Genomic DNA, 21,906 nt, shown 5'->3' with positions numbered 1-21,906 from the left:
TGATTGTGAACAGGTGTGGCAATAATCAGGCCTGGGTGGGGCTAGAGAAATTGAACTCAGGTGTGGACAACCACAGTTTAGAGTATGTTTTAACCAGGGGGGCAATCACTTTTCACACAGGGCCATGATGGTTTGATGGTTTGATAATAAACACCTTCATTTACAAATTGCATTTTGTGTTTACTTGTGTTGTCCTTGACTATTGTTTAAATTGGTTTGATGTTCCAAAACACTTTAGTGTGACAAACATGCAAAGGAACAGGAAATGAGGAAGGGGGCAAACACTTTTTCACACCACTGTATAGCAGAGTCAGCGTGTAGAGGGCATTAAGAGTGCATTGAATGTGTGTGTTGGCAGATAAGAGTTTAGGTTTAATTAATGGGGCAGAATGAGCTTAAAGGGATGTTCCATAATTAATCTTCTTTCCTAATCCCAGGAAAAGAGCAGTGGCACCCTTGTACTGCCGAACAGCTCCTCTCAGGAGGTAAACATCACTCAAAAGTTTACTTGTGTTGCTTCAAATTGTGTTGTGTGTTAAACTTAAAATCCAGTGTATGATACGGACAATTACAAACAATACAGCGAGACATGGAACGCGTCCCCGAGCCAAAAAACACAGAGAAGAAAATTGGAAGGGAGAGAGGGAGGGAGAAAAAACAACACATGCAGAAACAGACAAACACAGACACAAAGCAAGAGATATTTATTAATATGAAATAAATTACAACATCGTGGACTCTGTGTGCCTCTTAATTGCGCAGGTGTTTGGTTCCTTGTCTTGCGTGTGTCTGTTTGTGTGTGTCTGTTTCTGCAAGTGTTGTTTTGTCTCACTCCCTCCCATTTTTCCTCTCTATTTATTTATTAGATATTTATTTTATTTTTTTTAGCCCTGGGACGCGTTCTCCGTCTCAGTGTATTCTTTGTTTGTGTTTCCTAAATATATAAATTATAATAATAAAAAATTGCTCACAAAAAAGAAGTCAGCACTTAGAAGACAGTTTGTGTTATTTTCATGTTAATAAATATCAGTAGCTGACATTATAAATACCCTGACATGGGAGAAAAACATGCTCTGGTTTATTGGCCTTTTCTTTTCTTCTTTTTTTAAACCAATCACAGTCATCACTAAGCTCCACACGGTGCTGCTGCAAAATAGTGTCAGGAAGGAACTTGTTTTGGTGGAACGTGTATTTTCAAAAGTTGTTTATGTCATTTTAGCCAAAGCTGGGTATGACGTCATACTCGAGTTGACTGCGTTCTATTTACAGACTATTATGATTTTGGCTTTTTATTGTTTTCATTAGGTTAGCAAAGCCAGTTTATAACAAAAAAGTTAAAATAAAATAACAAAAAAACGAATGACTCAGTTGCCCCACTGCTTGAGTGGGTGCAGAGGTTAGACTGCATCCAGATAAGTGGCATTTGTTTCATCTACAGTAAGACACGTGTCTCCCGTTTAGGTGTCACAGGTCTGGCAGGTAGAACCGGTTCCTGCAACGCCACTCCTAGGGGACAAGGTTAGAACCCGAACCAACCTCCTGGTTTTCCCCCTGTAATGCTCTGACTGTTGTTGTTTTTGCTTCTGTTATATTCTGAACAAAGAGGACAGGAAATTCCTTGAGGCTCATTTAAATGCTGCATCGTCACAGCCATGTAAGGTCGTGTGAGTCAAGCGGTGAGAGGTTATAACCAAATAAGAAGAATCATTAGACTTATGGTCTTTCCCCTTCAGACTCTGGATACTGCGTGACTGTACATAAATCCACCTCACTGATTCATTGTATTACAACAGAGATTCTTAACACATTTGATTTAAATTGCTTAAATTAATAAAAATTTACATTTAAAGACCCCCATGTTTCATGGCTGCACCTCTACATCAAATTGAAAATTACACGTGTTTTTACACAGATTTCCTTGTATCCACCATGACATTTCAAAACAGTAATTTTACCTCACAGAACATTATTTCGCGTGTTTTTGTGTGACTTTGAAACTAACAAACTAACTGATCAAGGCAGCCGTAGACCAGCAACTCCTGTGAAATCTGTGTAAAAACACGTGTCATTTTCCATTTTATGTAGAGGTGCAGCCATGAAACATGGCGGTCTTTATATTATATAATATTGAAAAGGAGTCTGGTGGACTTGGCGAGAACAGCTTCAGCTCGTCCCCGCGTAAACCTAAACAGGACGGATGGCAAGGAAAAGCTGTGAAATTATTCTAAATATAGTGTACTTTTAGACTGATATCATTTTTTTAGGGGTCTAGAAGACATTGAGCTGCTGCCCCCGTCCACAACAGGACATTGCATAGCTTCCGTGTCGGTGCATCTGTCTGCTTCTCCAAACTGGGGATTTGGTACCGACCCCCCATCTACTGTAGCTAAAACACCGACTATGGATGAAGTAACTCATATAAACACACTTCAAAAGATACCAACTATCCCCTTTATTACTAAATTAAAGTATCATCCGTCTGTAAATGTTTTGATTTATGTTTGTGTTTTGATTTTTTGAGAAAATGGCATGCTGATGCAACATTATAGCAAAAATTCCCCCAGCAGTACAATCTTGGCAAAAATGTGTGACTACACATGGTAGACATTCATCGCCAAATGCTGATAGACAGGCCTAAAAAACATGACTGTTATTTATTTATTTATTTTACCTTTATTTAACCAGAAAGAAAAACTCATTGAGATTAAAAATCTCTTTTCCAAGAGTGTCCCGGCCAAGATAATTTTAATAAACAAAATAACAATAACAAGTCAATTAATTTAATAAATCCAGAGACCTGAAGCAGAATTATTTTACTAAACAATGTTTTATTAGCAAAGGTAAAAAAAGAAAGTAATATCACTGGGTACTTGTCAAAAAAAATGGAACAACAGACTAATTTTATGCTCAGTGGAGCACAGACTGATATAAATAATCTGACAGAACAAACTAAGGAAAAGACAGAAGTTTGCTGGACTTGCATTTGTGTGTAAAACTGTTTAGTTTGGTCCAAAGTAGTCGACCACGCCGCTGCCTTTACGACCATCGAAGAAGAAGAAGTTTCGGTGTGGAGTGTCTCTTTGGGAGAGAGCCTAAAGGGAGGGAGGGAGAGAGAGAGAGAGAGAGAAAGAAAGAGAGAGAGAACATAAAGGACATATTGAGGCAATGTACACTGCTGTTCAAAGGTTTGCCACAAAAACTTGATTGGGTCCAATCTAGGAGGACTGCTCTATATGATTGATGGGCATTTCTGTTGTAGAAAGTCCTCTTTACAAATTACATGTTATTTAGTTTTGTACATGGACAACAAAACGCTCTAAAATGGTTTAACCAGACTGACAACTGAAAGGGACAAAGACCAGTTGAATTAGAAGAAATCAGCAGTCATTGGTAAAAGAAACTGGAAGCTTAGCATCAACATGTGTGCAGAGTTAAATAGGAACAGCTTCCTGTTTCAGTGTCAAGGGCTCAATAATGAAATCTTCAACAAGCAGGAATTAACATCTAGCAGAAACAGAAGGTTGGTCTAAGGTTAGCACAGTTGGAACATCAGCTGAACATACTAGGGACTGATACATCATGTTCAAACTTCTTCAGTCTAACCACAGAGTAGACTGCAGAAGGCCCAAAGAAAAGCACAACAACTCAGTAGTTAGAGCCACGTTGCAGTGCTGCGCTTCAATAACAATCGAGCGTGACTTTTCTGGACTGGAACAGTCCTTGACAGTAGTCTCCCATCATGCAACACTGTAGGGACTTTGACTAACTGGAAGTTTGAATCATTTCGCCCTTCTTCTTCTGGGGCAAAAGTAATTACTATACATTTAGTCTCTGTTAAAATAGTTCTTAATGAAGGAAAGAAGACATCAGGATAACACAAGGTTGTGTACATAGTAACGAAGTAATCAGTCACAACGCTACAAGGCAGATAAAATTATAAACTAAGAGAAAGTTTCAATGTGAGTATGAGCAGAAAGAACCATTTTATTGCCAGTTTTCCAGTGTTGTTGGAGCACACACACACACACACACAGTCCCGTCTATCTCACTAAAAGTTCGGCTCATAAGGTGAGCTTCTCTTTCTGTGGGCGAATAAAATTAATCAAGATTCACCCGGCGAGACCTCGGCCGGCCGGTTGCAGTGGGTTTCATCATCGAGACGGCAGTCAGCCTTGTGCCAACACAATGCAGTCAGTACCCACACACACACACACACACACACACACACACACACACACACACACACACACACACACACACACACACACGACCTCCTGTTAACCTCAGCCTCAGGTCAGAATGCACACGGCTCAGAAAAAAAAACAGCTCAGCTTTCTACTCAGCTCGGCCTCTCTACAGAGATGACTGTGAGATGAATCTTAAAGACCACCGTCCCCGTACTGACTCTGAACCCCATCTGAAGAAACTTACACATACAGCTGAACATCAATATCTAAATGAAAGACTTTAGATTTCAAGAGTTTTTGGCTGAAATTTAACAAAAACAATGGCACCAAATCAAGATCTTGTCAATTTAAGCATCCATGGTGAAACTACGCGATGATTGATCTGTGACTGACGCTCAACTATCCCCAAAAACCCATATCGGTCGGGCTCTAATCTATGTTCTGAGGGAATACTATGTTGAATGGAACTGTTCAGTCATACATTTTCCACTGGATTTCTCTCTGAAGACCCCTGTTATGTTCTTACATGCAGAAACATCAATGTGTTTATTATGTTTTGTTAGCTTTGTAAATCATTTCCGCTTTTGAGACGCTGCTGCCAGAGCGTCAAACTGAGTTTCATTGTGGTCACGGTGAAAATCTCTTCTACACAGAGCAGAGTCGCTGGTGTCAGCTTCTGCCGGCGGACTGACTCCCTCACACACCCCGGAATGGCCGTCTCCATCACTTGCTTATTGTTTCCTGGAGTTATGGAGCTCCTATATGATTGTATACATTTACAGCAAAGCTTTATTTTACATGCTTACCTTGACAACTTCCTGTCCCAGAACTCCTCCCACGACGGCGCACACTGGAGACATCTCAGAGAAGCAGTAGCTGAGGACAAACATGTACCACTGTGATTAAATAGAAAGAGTGGTGTTGATGAGAAACTGAGAAAGGTAAATGTAAACGGGAATTACCGACTTCACCAACCAGTCCACTGTCCACTGACTTGATTCCCATTGTGCTAAGTTTGAAAATCATTTAGCATAAAATACACCAAGCATCGTATGCATTTCCATCAGCCATGCAGCCAAATCTTTGTTGGATAGCCAAAGTTCAATTTGCACTTCTCCAAGTCCTCCAGCATTCAGTGACAGAGTGTTTGTTCCGCTGTCTGGATCTGCGTGATGTTTAAAGTGCCCTGTCACATGTCATTCATTACTTTATGGTAGTGTCTGAAGTTCTACCATGGATTCGGTAACATTTGTTTGTGGAAAAAAAAAAGCCATGGTCACCTTGTTTCAAGCCATTCTAGCGTGGTATAGAAAGCCTGCTTGACTCCGATTGGCTCACAGCTAGCCAATGAGAACCTGGGTATCAGCGTCCTTTACCCAGCACAACTGGGTGAGCTCACGAATAGTAATGAGCTCAGGCAACATGACATCAGACTGACCAGCTTTTCTAATTGGTCCGATTTCTCCGCTTACTTCTTTTCAGTGGCTCGAGCTGACAGAGGAGGTAGCAGTTCCTTTTCAGATTCACAACATAACACACACACACACACACACACACACACACACACACACACACACACACACACACACACACACACACACACACACACACACACACACACACACACACACACACACACACACACACACACACACACACACACACACACGGACCTAACATATTTCAAAAAATGCAAGTAACAAATGGTTTTGTGTGGCAAGGCACCTTTAACGCACCTTATTGTTGATTATTGAATTCAATGGATTTGAAGACGTTTTAAGGATCCGTGGGATCCCTGTGTTTAGGGATCAATTTGCCTTTAGGTCTCAACAGAAAGTTCTGTATGTGTATTTATTGAATTACTTGTTTTTCTTAATAAATAAAGCAACATCTGTTCACACCACTAGTATTGGCCCAAAGCTAATTAAAGAACAACGATAAACATCTTTTAATTTAAACTCAAGGACACTTCCAACAAGACATTTTGGTGTTGTGGGTGTCGTAGGTGGGTAAGCGTTATTGAATCCGGCTTCAGTGTTTTGCGTTCACTACCCTTTCAGCACCGTGTTGCACACGGTCTGGAACGTGACCCCGAGGTGACGGGGAAGCGGCCCGGCCGGGTGTTTGCCTGTACGTCAACCCTAAGTGGTGCAATGGCGCCACTGTGGATGGATGTGTGCCGATGGATTTGCTCACCGGACATGGAGCTGCTGTCGGTGTCTGTTAGACCATTCTATCTGCCTAGGGTACTCCCTAAAATATTTCTAACAATGTACATTCACCCCAGAGCGGACAACAAAACCGCTTCTGATGTCCTCTTTTCAGTAGACTACAATCTATCTCTCCCGATGCCCCGTGCTTCTTTCTTGGTGACTATAATCATGTCAACTGTAAAAGGTAGCGGAGCAGGTTCACCCAGTACGCCACCTGCCCCTCTCGGAGGGACAGAATATTGGATCTCTGCTATGGCTCTATCCAGGGTAGCCTATAGGTCTGTTGCAGGTCCCCCTATAGGAGTTTCTGACCATAACATGATGCATCTTTAACCCACATAAGGATCTGTTGCATAGTGACAAAGTGCAGGCACATGTGGTCCAGGTGTGGAACGAGGAGAGCACTTTGGCCCAACAGGCCAGTCGTGACAGTATCGACTGCTCCGTCTTTCCAGATTCATCCACCAACATGGTTTCCTGCAACACTTTGCACTTAAAGCAGCCGCCTAAGCAAGATGCGCCTGCCACCTTGACCAAGTTGTCCAAAAAAAAGAAAAGAGAAGTGTGTTGTTGTGTTATTATTGCCGTGTTTTAGGTTTTAGCAATAGGTCAGACCGAGAAAAAACATTTGGAATATCAAATAATCAAAACCGGGGAGAGGCATGCCAGAAGTTATCAGAGGAAAGGAGGCGCTTGTGGTTGGCAAAGCTCAAACTCACTCAGGTAATGTGGATAGCAAACCGGGGGTCTTTCAAATGAAAAAAAAACAAACGATTGAGAGTCACTTGGCTAGACACGTGAAGATGCTCTATACCTGATGAAGTCGTCATTCAGGAGGTCACTGCTCACAGCCGAGGCCTCCAGGACGTCATCACGGATCTGTCTCAGGAGCCGACTGTCCTCCGGGTAGGACTGTGGGTCGGGGTCACGGCCTTTGTCGGTACGAAACTTCAAAAGAACTGTGGAGACGGAGGGACGGGGGAAAGGGGGGCAGGAGGAACAGAACCAGAAATAACAGTTTTGAGGAGGCTGGAAACAAGTTTACACCGTTTTTGTAAAGCAATATTTTCCATATAATGTATTGCAGTATTGCCGTTTATAATTTCATCACGCTTTCAAGAGACTTCCACAGTGAATTATCATCTTATGGAAAGACAACATCTTGTCTCTGTAACAGGATAAGATCTGTGTGTGGTTGCACCATGAACCATTTCATCCGATTAGACCTACGTTTCCCCACATCAAATTAAGAGCGTGCGCACACACACACACACACACAGACTGCACAGACTGCAAAGATGCACACACACACACACACACCTACACTTATTCAGTGAGGAAATATTAGGTTAAAAAAAATTAAAAAAGAACTAAACTCTTTCCTGTGTTTAAGAATAGTCTGCAGGACTGACTGAGAAATTAAAAATCAGAAGCATGCACTGCACTTTATTGGTTCATGAACAATATTTCAAATAATTGACGTCAACTGTGCACACACACATCAACACATCGCCCACATGTTTCCTGTTCGTCCATTAACTTAAACCACATGAGAAAGTCAAGTCCTCCCACGGCCATTTCCACTAGCGTAGCGCACACACACACACACACACAGACACAGACAAACAGACAATGAATCACGTTCCCACCTCAGCTCTGCCCTTTAATCAGTGACGCTTTTGTTAGAGAAAAGAAAGAAGTTAGACACTCAGGTCTGTGCCATGCAGGAAATCAAACAGGATTTCAGAACAGAATATAATAATGTGCAGATGGATGGAACAATGATGGTATCTTTAAAACTACACATGTAGGACTTCAATCTGGCTAGTAGGACACACACACACACACACACACACACACACACACACACACACACACACACACACACACACACACACACACACACACACACACACACACACACACACACACACACACACACACACACACACACACACACACACACACACACTTCCTAGTCAGACAGGAAGCAGTTGTAACAGAGGAAGAGCCACTTCCTCATCGGCCGCCCAAAACAACAAACCGCTGGCTCCAATTATAGAAACAGCGAAGGAATAATAACACTGCCTCTCGTCTCACAGTTACTAAATAAAAAATAAAAAAACTAGGCGTATTTCCACACTGAAATCAGACTGAAGGCAGGGTGAGGCTACAGTGGGTTCAAAGTGGGGAGTTATTAGACTGAAGGTCACGACGGCTGGCACACACCTAAAATTAACCACACATCAGTGGTGGAAGAAGTCAGCGCGGTGCATGGAAAGGCTGTAGAGTAGCTCAACTTACTTGAAAATGTAGAAATTATGATCTGATAAAAAATAAAATATATACACTACCGGTCAGTTGCCTTTTTTTTTTTAACCAGGGCAGCAGTTTCCAGATTACATTATGTGCTTACATTATTTCAAAAGGGTTGTTTAATGTTTTCTTAGTTAGTTTTTTAAAATAATATCAGATTAGTAAACAAAATGTGCCTTTGGAACATTGGATGAATGGTTGCTGATAATGGGAAATGTAGATATTTCATTAAAGATCAGCCACCCACCCAGATCAGCTGGTATCCTGTCTATAATGGAGTGGAAGGGAAATCTGTAAGAGACCCCAAACTTTTGACCGGTAGTGTATACCTCCATATTAATATTTGAACACTACATGTTGCCGTTGTGTAAGAGAAAACTAGGTATTAAGCGAGCACATTCGTTAACAGGTAGCTCAAAGTAATGGCTAAACAGAAGTGGATGAATGGATGGATACCTTAGACCAAAAATGTTGGGAACTGCTGCTGAAATTGATTGATCGACAAAGTTTGCTACATTTTCTAAACATAACCTGCTTAGACAGATGTTATGGCTTTCTGATCCCCATCATATCGGCTTCTTAAATGATGCTGCCAGGCCCGGGTAATAGTGGCAGTAGTAGTTTTTATTCTGACTCCAGTTAGTTAACTTATTAAATATGTAATGATCTTTGTCACTTGTAACATGTAGTAGTTTTGTTATGTTAGATGGGCTTTTTGCAAAGTAATTCTTGACGAGAGATCAATACTTTAAACTGCTTTAAATGCATTATCCGAGTTTGTGCAGCTTTTTTAGAATAAAATTCAAGCACTTTCAAGTACTGTTAGCATTGTCAAGGTACCTAATCCAAAAACAAGTGGTTGTGTCAATGAAACACCAGATTACGTTGAAAATCAAGCATTTGTCAAGGAGTATATTTAAAAATACACTTGAAATAAAACATTTTCTAAACTTTTAAGACCTGATAAGACTTCTGTACATATAAGTCTATATCCAAGATGTTCCACTTCCGGGATTGTTTTTTTTCTGCCAGAAATCGGAGGGTCATGTTACCTTCCGCTTTCTTTGTGTTGTAATTTTAAACTCCGGTGGGTTTATGGGGATTATGGTTACCTGGTCCTCAGATCTCTGCAGGGTGAATTGGGGTGGCAGTAGCTCAGTCCATAGGGAGTTGGGTTGGGAACCGGAGGGTCACTGGTTCAAATCCCTGTATGGACCCAAAAAGTTGGGAGCGTGGATTGGTGGCTGGAGAGATGCCAGTTCACCTCCTGGGCACTGCCAGGTGCTCTTGAGCAAGGCACCGTACCCCCCCGACCGCTCAGGGCGCTGGTTCAGCTGGCAGCCCACTCACTCTGACATCTCTCCATGTATAGTGCATGTATAGGTCCTGAGCATGTGTGTGTATTTCAGGCCTGTGTGTGAGTACTAACAAAAAGTGTGTACACAGAGTGTAGTGCAGTAATTTCCCCATTGGGGACTAATAAACAAATTATCTTATCTTATCTTATCCAGACAGCTAGCTAGACTAGCTGTCCAACTAAAACAACCTTTGAACGTACACACGTTCCACAAGTTCCTTCCTGAGGCTATTTTGCAGAGGCACTGAAGCTCCGCTCGGCGCTTAGCTCCACCCAAGACGAGTGCGATTGGTTTAAAGAAATGCCTTTTTCGACCATCCTGGAATGCTGTGTGGACTAGCGTCGCTATAACGACCAGCCACGCTCGTACTAAATCTGCGATGGAAAAAAAGAGGACGGGGCGCCGCGACCGAGTCAAGACGAGCAGATACTAGCAGTGAGTAAGCGCCACATTACCATTGAACCTGAAAATACCTCGCATTTAGTTTTTGGGGCCTATAAATCCTGCCAGTTTAATTTAATTTACATTATTTACCACATTTATGTAGTAACAGTTTTGTATTAATTCTTATAAATTGTAACAGTTTTCATAAATCATGTGCAATCAGTAGCCCTTTTTTTGTTATTTCCTGCCCTTGTTGTCATGCGGCGTAGGTGTCGGGCTGTTCTCTATTCTACGCTCAGTGCACATGACTGGCCATGGACAGCCTGTGATGGAAACTAGCATCCCCCGTGTGGGGATGGTGCAGGGCCAGGTGACAGGAGGGACAATAACAACTCTTAAGAGAAGGTCATCACACTCTGTAAATAACCTAAAAAACAGGAAGGTACTTTTGAGATTTCCTCTGGGTTGATGGTTCCTGAATATTTCAGAGATTGTATGCGAGTGGTCATGTGCACCTCAGCGTATCGATATTCTTTTTTTCCTTTTGTCTGGGCTTGACATTTAACGGTTTGTCTTTCTCTCTAGAATGATTATTGAACAAACTTTACGGACATGATTTTCCATACATGTGCAACGATCGCCTATCGGCTAAATTAGAACCAGTGACTTTGCATGTGCACGCGTCGCGTTTCAGTCTCGCTGCAGGGTTCCTACACATTTTCAGTTTCTATTCTTGTTTAGACCTTTCAGGATTCTTTGTTATATTTAATCAATTCTCTGTATGGAAATTCTGTTTGTGTCCTGCCTCCTACACAGAATGGTCAGAAGACGTTTTGTGTAGTCTACCGCTCATTTAACTGATAGTGGTGTCAACTAGGTCACTTTTACTGAAAGAAGTAATCTCATAATAACCTCAATGCACAGAATAACTAAATAAATTGCAGAGGAAAAAGCTCATTTTCACATTTAGACTCCGTTACCACTTTCGTACTTTTACTTCATAAAGTACCGTGAAACAGGGCGCCCGGGTAGCTCATTTGGTATTGAGCTTAATTCCTCGACACAGAGGCCCAATGTTAAAATCTGACCAGGCAATTTCCTGCATATCTTCCTACTAACGCTCCCCTTTCATATGTAACCTGTCCTATCAATTAAAGGCCGAAATGCCCCAAAAAATATCTTTAAACATAAATAAAAAAATGACTAAAGTACCGTGAAGCATGAAGTAGTCCACTGGTGTTCGCTTCATCCCGGCTTTGGCCTTCTCGGTTGTCCAATCGACCTCCAGAGCCTCCTTCAGAGGGCAGAAACTGGCCACCTGATTGGTTGAAGATTAATAACGTTAATGAGGTTAATTTAATGTATGCTATACAAATAATAGCAAACAAATAAAGTGAATGTCTGGCGGTCCTTTAATTAAGGAAAGAAATGCATTTAGATGTATGTGGATTCTATGTATATTTAGATGTGTACGGGCAGATTCCAGACAGAAAGCTACACGAAAGAAAGATTGCATCCCATTTGGTATTTCTGTTTAACTTTCTCAATATGTTCCACTCCTAATATCATATCTATGTTTTTGTAGTCGAGCCAACATTTGAAAGGAAGTCTTTTTATCCCCCAGACATACAGTTTATTTGTTTTAAGCCGAATAGGCAAGGCAAGGCAAGGCAGCTTTATTTGTATAGCACATTTCAGCAACAGGGCAATTCAAAGTGCTTTACACAAAATCATTAAAACAGATAAAACACAAGTACAAACGTCATTTGACTTTAAAAGTCATAAAAATCAATAAGACACATGAATATACAGTTGAAAACAAAATAGAAACATTAGGACACATAAAACACCAGAATAAAAGTTACAGTGCAGCATAAGAAAGAAATGAGCATTCATTTAAAGAAAGGCAGCATCAAAAAGGAAGGTCTTCAGCCTTGATGATAGATGGAAATCATCTGCATTTATGCATCTTCATAACTTGTATGTAAATAATATATTCTTTATATCAGGTTGGCAAATGGAATAAAATAACACAATATTTATCTGTGAAATGTGGACTTCCATTATCTAACGATGCACTCATTTACCTTTTTCACCATAGTGGTCTCGTTGGGGTCCACTTTGGCTTTCTTTGCCTCTGGACCGTCATTAGAATTTCCAGTCGGTTTCACCACTTTAAGTTTCTCCCTAAAAAGAGAGAGTGAAGAGAAAGATGTCATAAAATACTGAGTCAAGATTACATTAGATATCAAAGCTCACAGATTGAGAAAAAACTGCTTTGGTTTATTGACATTTCTTATTTTCGGTAGGAGCAACGGAGATGTTGCAAAAAAGCCTTGGGAAGGAAGTTGTTTTGGTGGAACACGTATGGAGGCGAGCTCTGGAAATAAAATGGCTGTCGAGTGTATGATGAAAAATATATATATACAAAATAAATATAATTTGGTAGTCGGTTCTAGTTTGGAGGATGATTCCCAAATCGACTTAATCGAGTTTAGACTACGTATGCTGTAACCATTGGGCTACCAAGGTGTAACATGCAGTGCTTCTTTTATTCCCCACCTCCCCCTGGAATGTAAACCGTAAAAAATAACATGACATGATAACATTTTTCCAATGCTAATATCTACTGTAGTTCTCTTAAGCAAGGCAGTTAACCCGCAGCAACTCCCACATGTGTTACAGTAACAAATTCAAGCAAAGCACACACGCACTTACTCAACGTAGTTGTGCTCCTTTCCGAGGTTGCAGAACATGTAACCATAGTAACCAAAGACGTCCCCACAGAAGACCTTGATGTTGTGCTCAGAACAGAGCTGGTCGACCCGCACCATCAGGTCTCTGGAGCAGCCTGTCAGACACACCTGGGGGACAGAAAAACACACACACAGTGGACGTTTTGATCAGAGAGGCTGCCTGCAGGACTAATGGTTGCCTGATCAGTAGTCTGAAGCCTGAAGGAGGGTCTGGTTACTCCACATAGCATTCGGGGATAGGAGGAAAACGTGCTTGGGGGTTTATTGGCACTTCTTTAAGCCAATCAGAATTGTCATGCGTGGTGCTAAACTCTGATTGAAAACTCAGATTGGACAGATAGTCTAGCTAGTCGTCTCAATTTACCCTGCAGAGATCTGAGGAGCAGGTAACCATAGTCCTCAGAAATAGTCTGGCCATCACCAGACCAAGCTAAGCTCAATAGATCTGAGATTGAGCGTTGGTCTCGGGAGTCTGCTCTGTATTTTCTCTGCACAAGAGGCGTGACCAACAGGCATAGTTCAAATGACTCTGTACGCAAGTGAAAAGTCCTCTATCCAATCAGACCAACGATCCGGGGGACTAAGAGGCGCCAGCGGCATCAACGGGTTGCTGCGCTTCAGTGGCCGCTATGTTAAATGTCAACAAGAAGCTGCTTGGTCCCTTCTCTATTGTCATCAGAATTTCCTGCAGCACCCCAGCAATCCCGGAAGTGGAAGGCGAAGGATATAGACTACCTGATCAATTACCAGTCTTGCATCAGTAATGCCAAAGTGCTTCTAAACAACAGCTACTGACCCCTTAAACTGCAGTTACACCCACAAATATTCATAATTTTACAAAATACGCTCACTTATAAAGCAAAAAAAAACAGCAAACGTGTGAGATGTGGTGAAAAAAGCTGCTGAGAAAAACAGCTGGTTTCCCCTAAATTTCTACTTCATGCTTGTTTGACTTTCCTCGTCAGCACCTCTTACTGTCAACAAGTGCTGTTTACATATTTCCTGTAAGATTTGGATTTTCTGCACCTTATCTCTAAACCTTAACTTCTAAAAATGAATGAAACTGAACTCCCACTGTGTGTCTGTCAGGCCCTTTCTCCTCCTCCATCAGCTTTGTGTTTGTGCTATTATCTGCTCATTTCCATTCCTGTTAACATACCACTAACGGTTTGCAGTAAAGGAAAATATCAAATGACAATGTTGTCTTGCTTTTAACACCCAAGGGAACAATGTATTTAACCCTCCTGTTGTCCTCGGGTCAAATTTGACCCCTTTTAAAATCATCTATAATCAGAAATATTCTTTTTAACCAAATTACCACAAAAAAGAGATGGATTCCATGCAATGCTCTTTGCAAAAACAATCACTTTCTTTGAATTTTGGGTTTAAACTGAAATGGTTTCAAATCAGCATCCTGACAAATCTCATCAACTCAACATACGTTTCTCTGATCTTACCTATTAGTAAAAATAATTCATAATTTCTGCTTTATTAGCTCAAATATTAGGTATAATCATATATAAATGAGGGTTATCGACCATGGATTCCAAAAATGAAGCATAAAACTAGTGGTAGTAAGGTGGCGGTAGTGGAAAAAAAAACAATGTGTTAAAATTGTTAAATGTCGAAAAAAGGGTAAAAAAGGAGGACAACACATGGGTTAAATAAAACTAAATTTAGAAAATCTTTTCTTACAGCCTGGTGGATGAACAACATTAGCCATTACCTCCAACTTGTTCCTTCCTATGAATAATTTGTGACTATTATTTGACATTAGAGCATAAAAAAAACAAGGAAGTGATGAGAGGAAAACAGGAAACTTCCTTTTTTATGAATGGTATTAAAAAGGCAAAGAAACCCTATTTTCTTAACTAGAATATTACTTTGAGCCATGCAGTACTTGCGTAACCCCGGTTCTCAGAATAGCATGAGTGAGATGTTTCACTAGGGGATACTCCTCCCCGCGCGTTCCTCAATGTGGATGGTCCTTTTCCTCTTTGGCCCAAAGAACATGACATCCAGGATCTCCAAAAACAATTGGAAAAGTTGACTCGTCAGACCGGAGCACACTTTCCACTTTGCGTCAGTCCATCTCAGGTGAGCTTGGGCCAGAGAAGCCGGCAGCGTTTCTGGGTGTTCTTGATGTGTGACCTTTGCTTTGCATGCTAGAGTTTTAACTTGCACTTGTAGATGTAGCGACGGACTGTGTTAGATGACAATGGTTTTCACTCTTCTGAAGAGTCCATGTTTTTTTTTATCCTATGTGTCCTCCTTGGTTACAGGCAACTGTGTGAACGGGGCGTGGTGGCGGTGCACGGTCACACACCGACAGCTTTGTCTTCATTAATTAGAAGCACTATAGCTTTATGTAAAAGTATGTAAGTCTCATCAGGAAAGTGTACTTAAAGTATTAAAAGTAAAATACTCAATGCGGAAAAATCCTCACTTTTTAAAAACTAGAACCGATCAAAACAGTTCTGTCACTCAACTTAGGTTGTAACGGACAAATAATTTTAGCTGTACTTGTAGGCCGTTATATTGCTTGATAGTTTTTATTCATAATAATGTGTTTTATGTAAAAAAGAAAATCGTGACTAAACTCTACTACAACTAGTAACTAAACTCTGTCAGATTAACGTAGTGAGTAACAATATTTCTCTCTGAAGTGTAGCAGAGTAGAATGAGGAAGTGGCTTGAAAAGAAAAGACTCATGTAGAGTACCTCAAATTTGTACATATGTACAGTAATTATTAATAAATGTACTTAGTTACATTCCACTACCGTCACTTGCAAATACTCCTTCTTCTAACTCTAACACCTGCTTTCAAGAAAAGCCCAAAAGGTTGTACTTTAAAGTCAAATCATTCATCTTGGCTCTTAAATATCCCATTTCTTTGTCAACACTACACATTTTCAAATAGAGATGTCTTTCAGGTACCCAGTCTCAGTCTGACTGTCTCGTATAAAGATTTGTTTCCACTCACCGCGTCAAACTGCAGAAAGAAGTCATCTGGCTTGTCTTCGATTCGGTCTTGATCTGCGTGGACCTCCACCATCGGGTTCAGGTTTTGCCCCCGCTCCAGAGAGGCCTGGGCTCGGTTCTGACCCTGAGCCGTCACTGGAACCAGGAACTGAGCCCGACATGACTCCTCCGTGACCTGGTGAGCGCACAAACAGGAAAGCATAACACAGTGAGCATTCTGCTGGATGGGAATTAGCTGAAGATAATTTACACTCTGCATTTAAAAGACATTCATCCTCTCTTGAAATTCTTTTTCTTTTGTTTGAAAACATTATTTTAATATATATATATATTTTAAATATGTACTAATTGTTAAGGCACACAGCACAGATTAATACATTTAATTTATGAACGCCTTTCTCTACACTTAAGGACACCTTAAATGTACAAATGACAAAAGATAAAAACAGATGACAGCAAAGAGAAAATACATGCATGCTGTAGATTAAATATTCAATACAAAAAGTGATATGAAGCCAGAATCGAGCTGTTTTGGCAATGTTACAAAAATAAATATTAATGTAAAATAGCTGGTTTGTTTCCTTACTGAAAGTGAAAAATCATTACTTAGCCACAGGCACCATCTTGTGGACAGACAGTACACATACAGTGCTGCAAAGAGTGAAACTGCCAGAAAAGGCCATGTACTATTCCATTATTTTTATGCGCTATAAGTACATCATTAAGATTTTTAGTTGATAGCTGCCAACAAACACGTTCTAGATATAAACTAATGCCCAAGTCCCCTCTGTAGGGGAGCGTAACCAGACATACAGAGCCTAAGGACAGTGATGAAAGCACCCGAGTATTTTTTGGGTGTGCACTGCGTGAGCATCTTCACCTGTTCATGATCCAGCAAAGTGAGCGCTTTAACTCCAGCCAGGATTAAGTTCTTGGCCACTTCTGCCCCCAGACCACCTAAACCTGCCAGGAGCACACGGGACCCTCGTAACCTGCAAAACAAACAGGGAAGAGGTGGAAAATCTGTTTTGGAATGCGATCTTGTGCTAAACAAGATCGACCAAGGGTTTTGGTTTTTAAAAACATCAACTTTGCATTGATGTTGCTGTGGAGACACAGGTGCAGCAACAATATAATAATATATTATACATATATATAATATAAAAGGCAAAAAAATAATTTGTACTACTATTACAGGCAAACCTACATTCCAAATGGAATCCAAAGGTCCAATATGTAATATACTTACTGTAATAAATCCAAAAAAGACCCCAATACGTTATTAGGGTATTAAAGCAACACTAGATTATTTTTCCCTCTTTGGTCCCCCTACAGGTTAGAAGCAGAATTGTCTCATAATGTCTCAATGGAACTACAGATCCACTAAATGATCTGGCAAACGTGCATTATGCGGTTACAGGCGGTAGAGAGCTGTAAAGCGGATGCAGAAGTGCCGTTCACAATGTTACGAGTTGATAAACCACTGAAACGACTTTTGAAACATTTAAAAGATACAAAAAGTTCTCTAGTGTTGCTTTAAGAAAATATGCTAAGTTGAAATACTATCTTTTCTGACAACAGTGCTAATGCTAGAATTTTCTCCTTCTAAAATATAGAATAAAATGTCCATTCTTTGACGGAACAGCCAGGCCGGGTTGCCAGATATAACGCCACCTGTAAAGACGTAAACCCAGCGCGCTCCAGCTGGAACGTTAGTACCACTATGAAACCAGCAACCAAACAAACAGGATCAACAGAGATGGATTCATACCAACCCCTGGGTAAATATTGGAGATGTACTTGAGAAATGGAGACAGTTAGGAGCCCAAAAGGACACAGAGTTGGCTCTTTTCCTCCTGAACAGGTAAGCATTAGCTTCAAGTAAATGTATTACTGCTAAAAGGGACGGGCATTTTATGTAATTTCAACATTTGTTTGCTCACATTGAATTACATACAGTATTAAGTACCTGAGTTGGTTACTCACTTACCTAGAGATGGCATGCTGTATTTTCAGTTAGCTTAATAGCTGGCTTGATCTTATGGAAAGTTCCCCATGCCTATTTCTATGTATGGTGAAGGGTATGTGCTGATTGGGGGGGGGGGGGGCTATTTTAATTCCAAAGGCCAGGGGAACTTTATCAGGATGCATAGGATCCTGATCCATGAAATAACTGGCCTTTAACAATAAACATCTGCCTGCCTCTATGGCATTATAACATAGGGGTGTGGATACTTATGCCGTCTGAATTTTGAGGAAGAACATTTATTTATTTACAAAAAGTTATTCATTCACAAAGAAAATGGGTTTCCTTAAAAGGTTAGATTTTTTTGATTCCATCATTTTTTTTTATTTATTAAGGAATTAAGATTGATTTCCAACAGATGTTTTTTTATTCCTCTTAGCCTGGGTGAGTAAACTTTCTCAAGCCACTGTATGTGTGGACGATGTCCCAGTCCATGAAGTCAGCGTAACTGCTGGTACTACAAGGCCAGGTGCTGGACGCCCGCCTCTGGGTCTCTGTTTTGGTGGGTCATCCAGCCCGATTCAGAGGAGATTGGCCGAAGACGGCCTTGGGTGAGTTGAACTTATTTATTGAGCTAAAGAGTAGGCAAAAACATTAAAGGGAACATTTCTGTTGATGGTGAAGTGAGACCAGGTGAATGGGACTGACATCATGTTTACAGGTGGGTCAACTGCAGCAGCTCTGCAAGAAAGAGACGAGATGAATGAGGACTGAACTGTCCACATGACTAGTCCCAAACCAGTCCCATTCACCTTGTCTCAGGTCACCATCAATGGGAATCTTATAATAAAACGTTATTCCATATGTGATCAGCCTCTTTATTTCATTTGCTTGGAGCTTTATTACAAGTGCAGTTTTCTCAATGTGACCTAACGACTAAGAGTCCTGTGATCTCATCTCTTATGAATCTATAACGTGTATGATTGTTAAAACAATGAGTCGACATTGAAATACATACTCGGGCTATTATTAACGCCCCCCCCCCCCCCCACACACAGCATGCCCATGCATCAAAAGGATCCAAACGAATAAAAAATATATTTATTTCTCAATGAATACTCCCCACACTGCCTACTGAAATAATGATTAAGTCCCAACTGTCGGCGTATCCCCAAACTCGTTGAGTCGACCAGTTTGGTGGAACCCGAGCAAGAGAGCAACACACCAAACCTTCCGACGCACCGATTAGCCTGGCGAGCTAACTCGGCTAACTGACCTCTTCTGGGCATCTAGCCCCCACAAACGGATCTGGCGGTCGTACTGGGCCGCCTCCTCCTCGCTGATGACCGGGTCCTCCTTCTCGATCATATCGATCATTTCCGATATCTCCAAATACGCTAATCACTGGGGTAAAGTAGCTCTTTTTAATGCAGCTATGCTAGTAGATGTTTCAAAATGCCGCGACAGTCCCGCTGAATGAATGGACGCTGGGTGATGACGTCATCAATGGGTTTCCATGCTTTAATTTTTTTCATTTATTTTTTAAATTAAAAAACCCGATCGATTTTTTGACATTTTCTTCTTTTATTTTTCAATGTGTTGAATGAAATTACTTTCCATTTGTCTTTACCATCGTGTTGTTTTTTTTTAAAGTCAATATTTGTTTGTTATGTTCATTTAAATCTGTACAGGCCCCTGAGCCCTGCAACGTAACCTCCACCTCCTGGGTGGTGTAGGCTAAACCATGGGTGTAGCCTGCAGGCCTAACGAGAACCAATAGCTTTTTTCTACATGTCAAACAGTTCAACAAGCTGGGCAGACACTTGGGTAGGCCTACATTTTTTTTCAGGATGTAGTCTTTTAACATCCTAAAGCCATTTTCACAAAGGACTTTGCTCGTTATGTGCCTTTAGATATCTTAATTATCCAATACAGATAGTTGAATGTAGGGGCACAGCACAAACTTCTGGGCCCTGTAGAAAGGCTTTTTCTATGGGCCCTTCCCCGCATCCACAGCTATTCATTCTATCTTTTTGGGTCCTCATGTGAGGAATTTGTATTACAAATGCACATCGGTAACTCCATAATCGCTTGGCGAATACCTTGAGCCAGTGGCTTTAGAGTGAGGACAAATAGTGCCGGACTTAAGGGGCAGCCTTGGTGAGAAGATCTAGAAGCTGGAAACATAGAGGGGGAGGTGAGTCCGGTTAAGGGGTTTCAAATATAATCATATGAAATTATTACTAAGGCCCATCACCTCTAAGACTGACCATAAAAGGACCAATCAATCAGTCAACGGCTTTCATTGCATCACAGAAATAGGTGACATTGGGGTCTTACTGTCTTCTGCCGCAACAAAAGGTGAATGCTTAAGTAAACTATCATTATTTTAATGTTTTGTAAACAACGTTTTCTCTGCAAGTGACAATCAAACCTGGGCCTCATTTTATTTATTTACTCCACATTAGGCAATATCCTTTTTATATTGGCAAAATGCAAAGACAGAGCCTATGATGATAGAACAACATGACCACAGATCAAAAACAATTCATACAAAAATGAAATATAAGGTGGGAATATTAAGGAAAAATTACAACAACAACAAAAAACCCAGGAGTACATGTATACAAATATTTGTATATTTCCAAAGAACAAAAAATTCAGTTTAAAAAAAAAGGTAAAAAAAAACAGGGAATGAATAAGAAAGTTCTGTTTGTGAAGATGAACTATAATGAAATTCATCAGATTTTTAAGAGCGCCACTATCGGGATTATAATGAAATGCTAGATCGGATCCACTAGACGTGTCGACGTCAAAGGATGTGCCTCGTGGGCCTTGGCCATAGACAGTCCGCCTTATTCTGGTCTAAACCATGGACAGTTATATATACAGTCTATGGTATAAATGGTATAAACTAATCCTAACCACACCCCAGGCCTTACTACGTCGACCATTCTAGCAGATCCGATTTAGGATCTACCTGAAACAGACCATTCGGTAATTTCCGTGAGAAGCGTAAAAGAACGTCATGATGTCATTCTCGGTGAACAACAACCCCTTTCTCTTCGGAAACAACAGTCGGCCATTTTAAGTTTTTACGTCGTCTTTTCACGTCAGGTCGGAGCGTTAGGACTTAATTTCACCATATTTAGTTTCCAACTGTGGTGGACAGTTTCCTTCTATAAACTGAAACTCTCCTAAAATCCACATCAAGCAGATCCCAGTGTTGAGTTGTTGCACCTTAACGTAGCTAGAGGAAATGGCTGTGGAAAGCATGACAGTCCATCCAAACTCCCCAACTACCAACCACAAACACGAATCTACATTCATGTTTAAATGTTTAAATAAAATACTTCATCTGTCCTGTGCTATAAACAAAGTAAGAAGTGTATGTATACAGAAGGCTATGTAAACAGGTTGCCTAGTAAAATAGTAGCCTAAGTAAAGAAGGTAGATTGATTATTTGAAGGTAAATGTCTAAGAAATCTGTCATTACTTAAACATTTTGTAATCACTATTTGCTGTGGAAGTGCACTTAAGAGTCCCAATTTTAAAAAAAATAAAAAAAACAATATTACAAAACAAGAGTTAGACAATGTAATTATCATATATGTAAAATGTCTACTTCATAAAAAAAAAGAACAGAGGAAATTTGATGAAGCATAGGCCTACCATGAAAAATAAAAATACAAATGAATCTAGCAAGGCACATCAACGTTTCCTTAAAATGATAACAAAAGGTG

The 21,906-nt window shown here is 40.6% G+C and overlaps 1 protein-coding gene across 1 annotated transcript; it reads right to left on the bottom strand.

Annotated features, from left to right (window-relative positions):
• Positions 1 to 2,836: 2,836 nt before the first annotated feature.
• On the bottom strand, positions 2,837 to 19,671 carry sae1 (SUMO1 activating enzyme subunit 1). Its single transcript, XM_034867287.1, has 9 exons — positions 19,440 to 19,671; positions 17,078 to 17,189; positions 16,199 to 16,372; positions 13,177 to 13,322; positions 12,546 to 12,645; positions 11,671 to 11,776; positions 7,215 to 7,359; positions 4,994 to 5,063; positions 2,837 to 3,092 (listed from the first exon to the last, which is right to left on the bottom strand). The coding sequence occupies exons 1-9, from the start codon at positions 19,538 to 19,540 to the stop codon at positions 3,000 to 3,002; spliced, it is 1,047 nt and encodes a 348-aa protein (XP_034723178.1). The 5' UTR covers positions 19,541 to 19,671; the 3' UTR covers positions 2,837 to 2,999.
• Positions 19,672 to 21,906: the final 2,235 nt, after the last annotated feature.

Source organism: Etheostoma cragini, chromosome 3, assembly GCF_013103735.1.
Source record: "Etheostoma cragini isolate CJK2018 chromosome 3, CSU_Ecrag_1.0, whole genome shotgun sequence".
In the NCBI taxonomy this organism is placed as follows: domain Eukaryota; kingdom Metazoa; phylum Chordata; class Actinopteri; order Perciformes; family Percidae; genus Etheostoma; species Etheostoma cragini.
The sequence above is the reverse complement of the archived record's forward strand: the minus strand, read 5'-3'. Positions and strand labels throughout refer to the sequence as shown.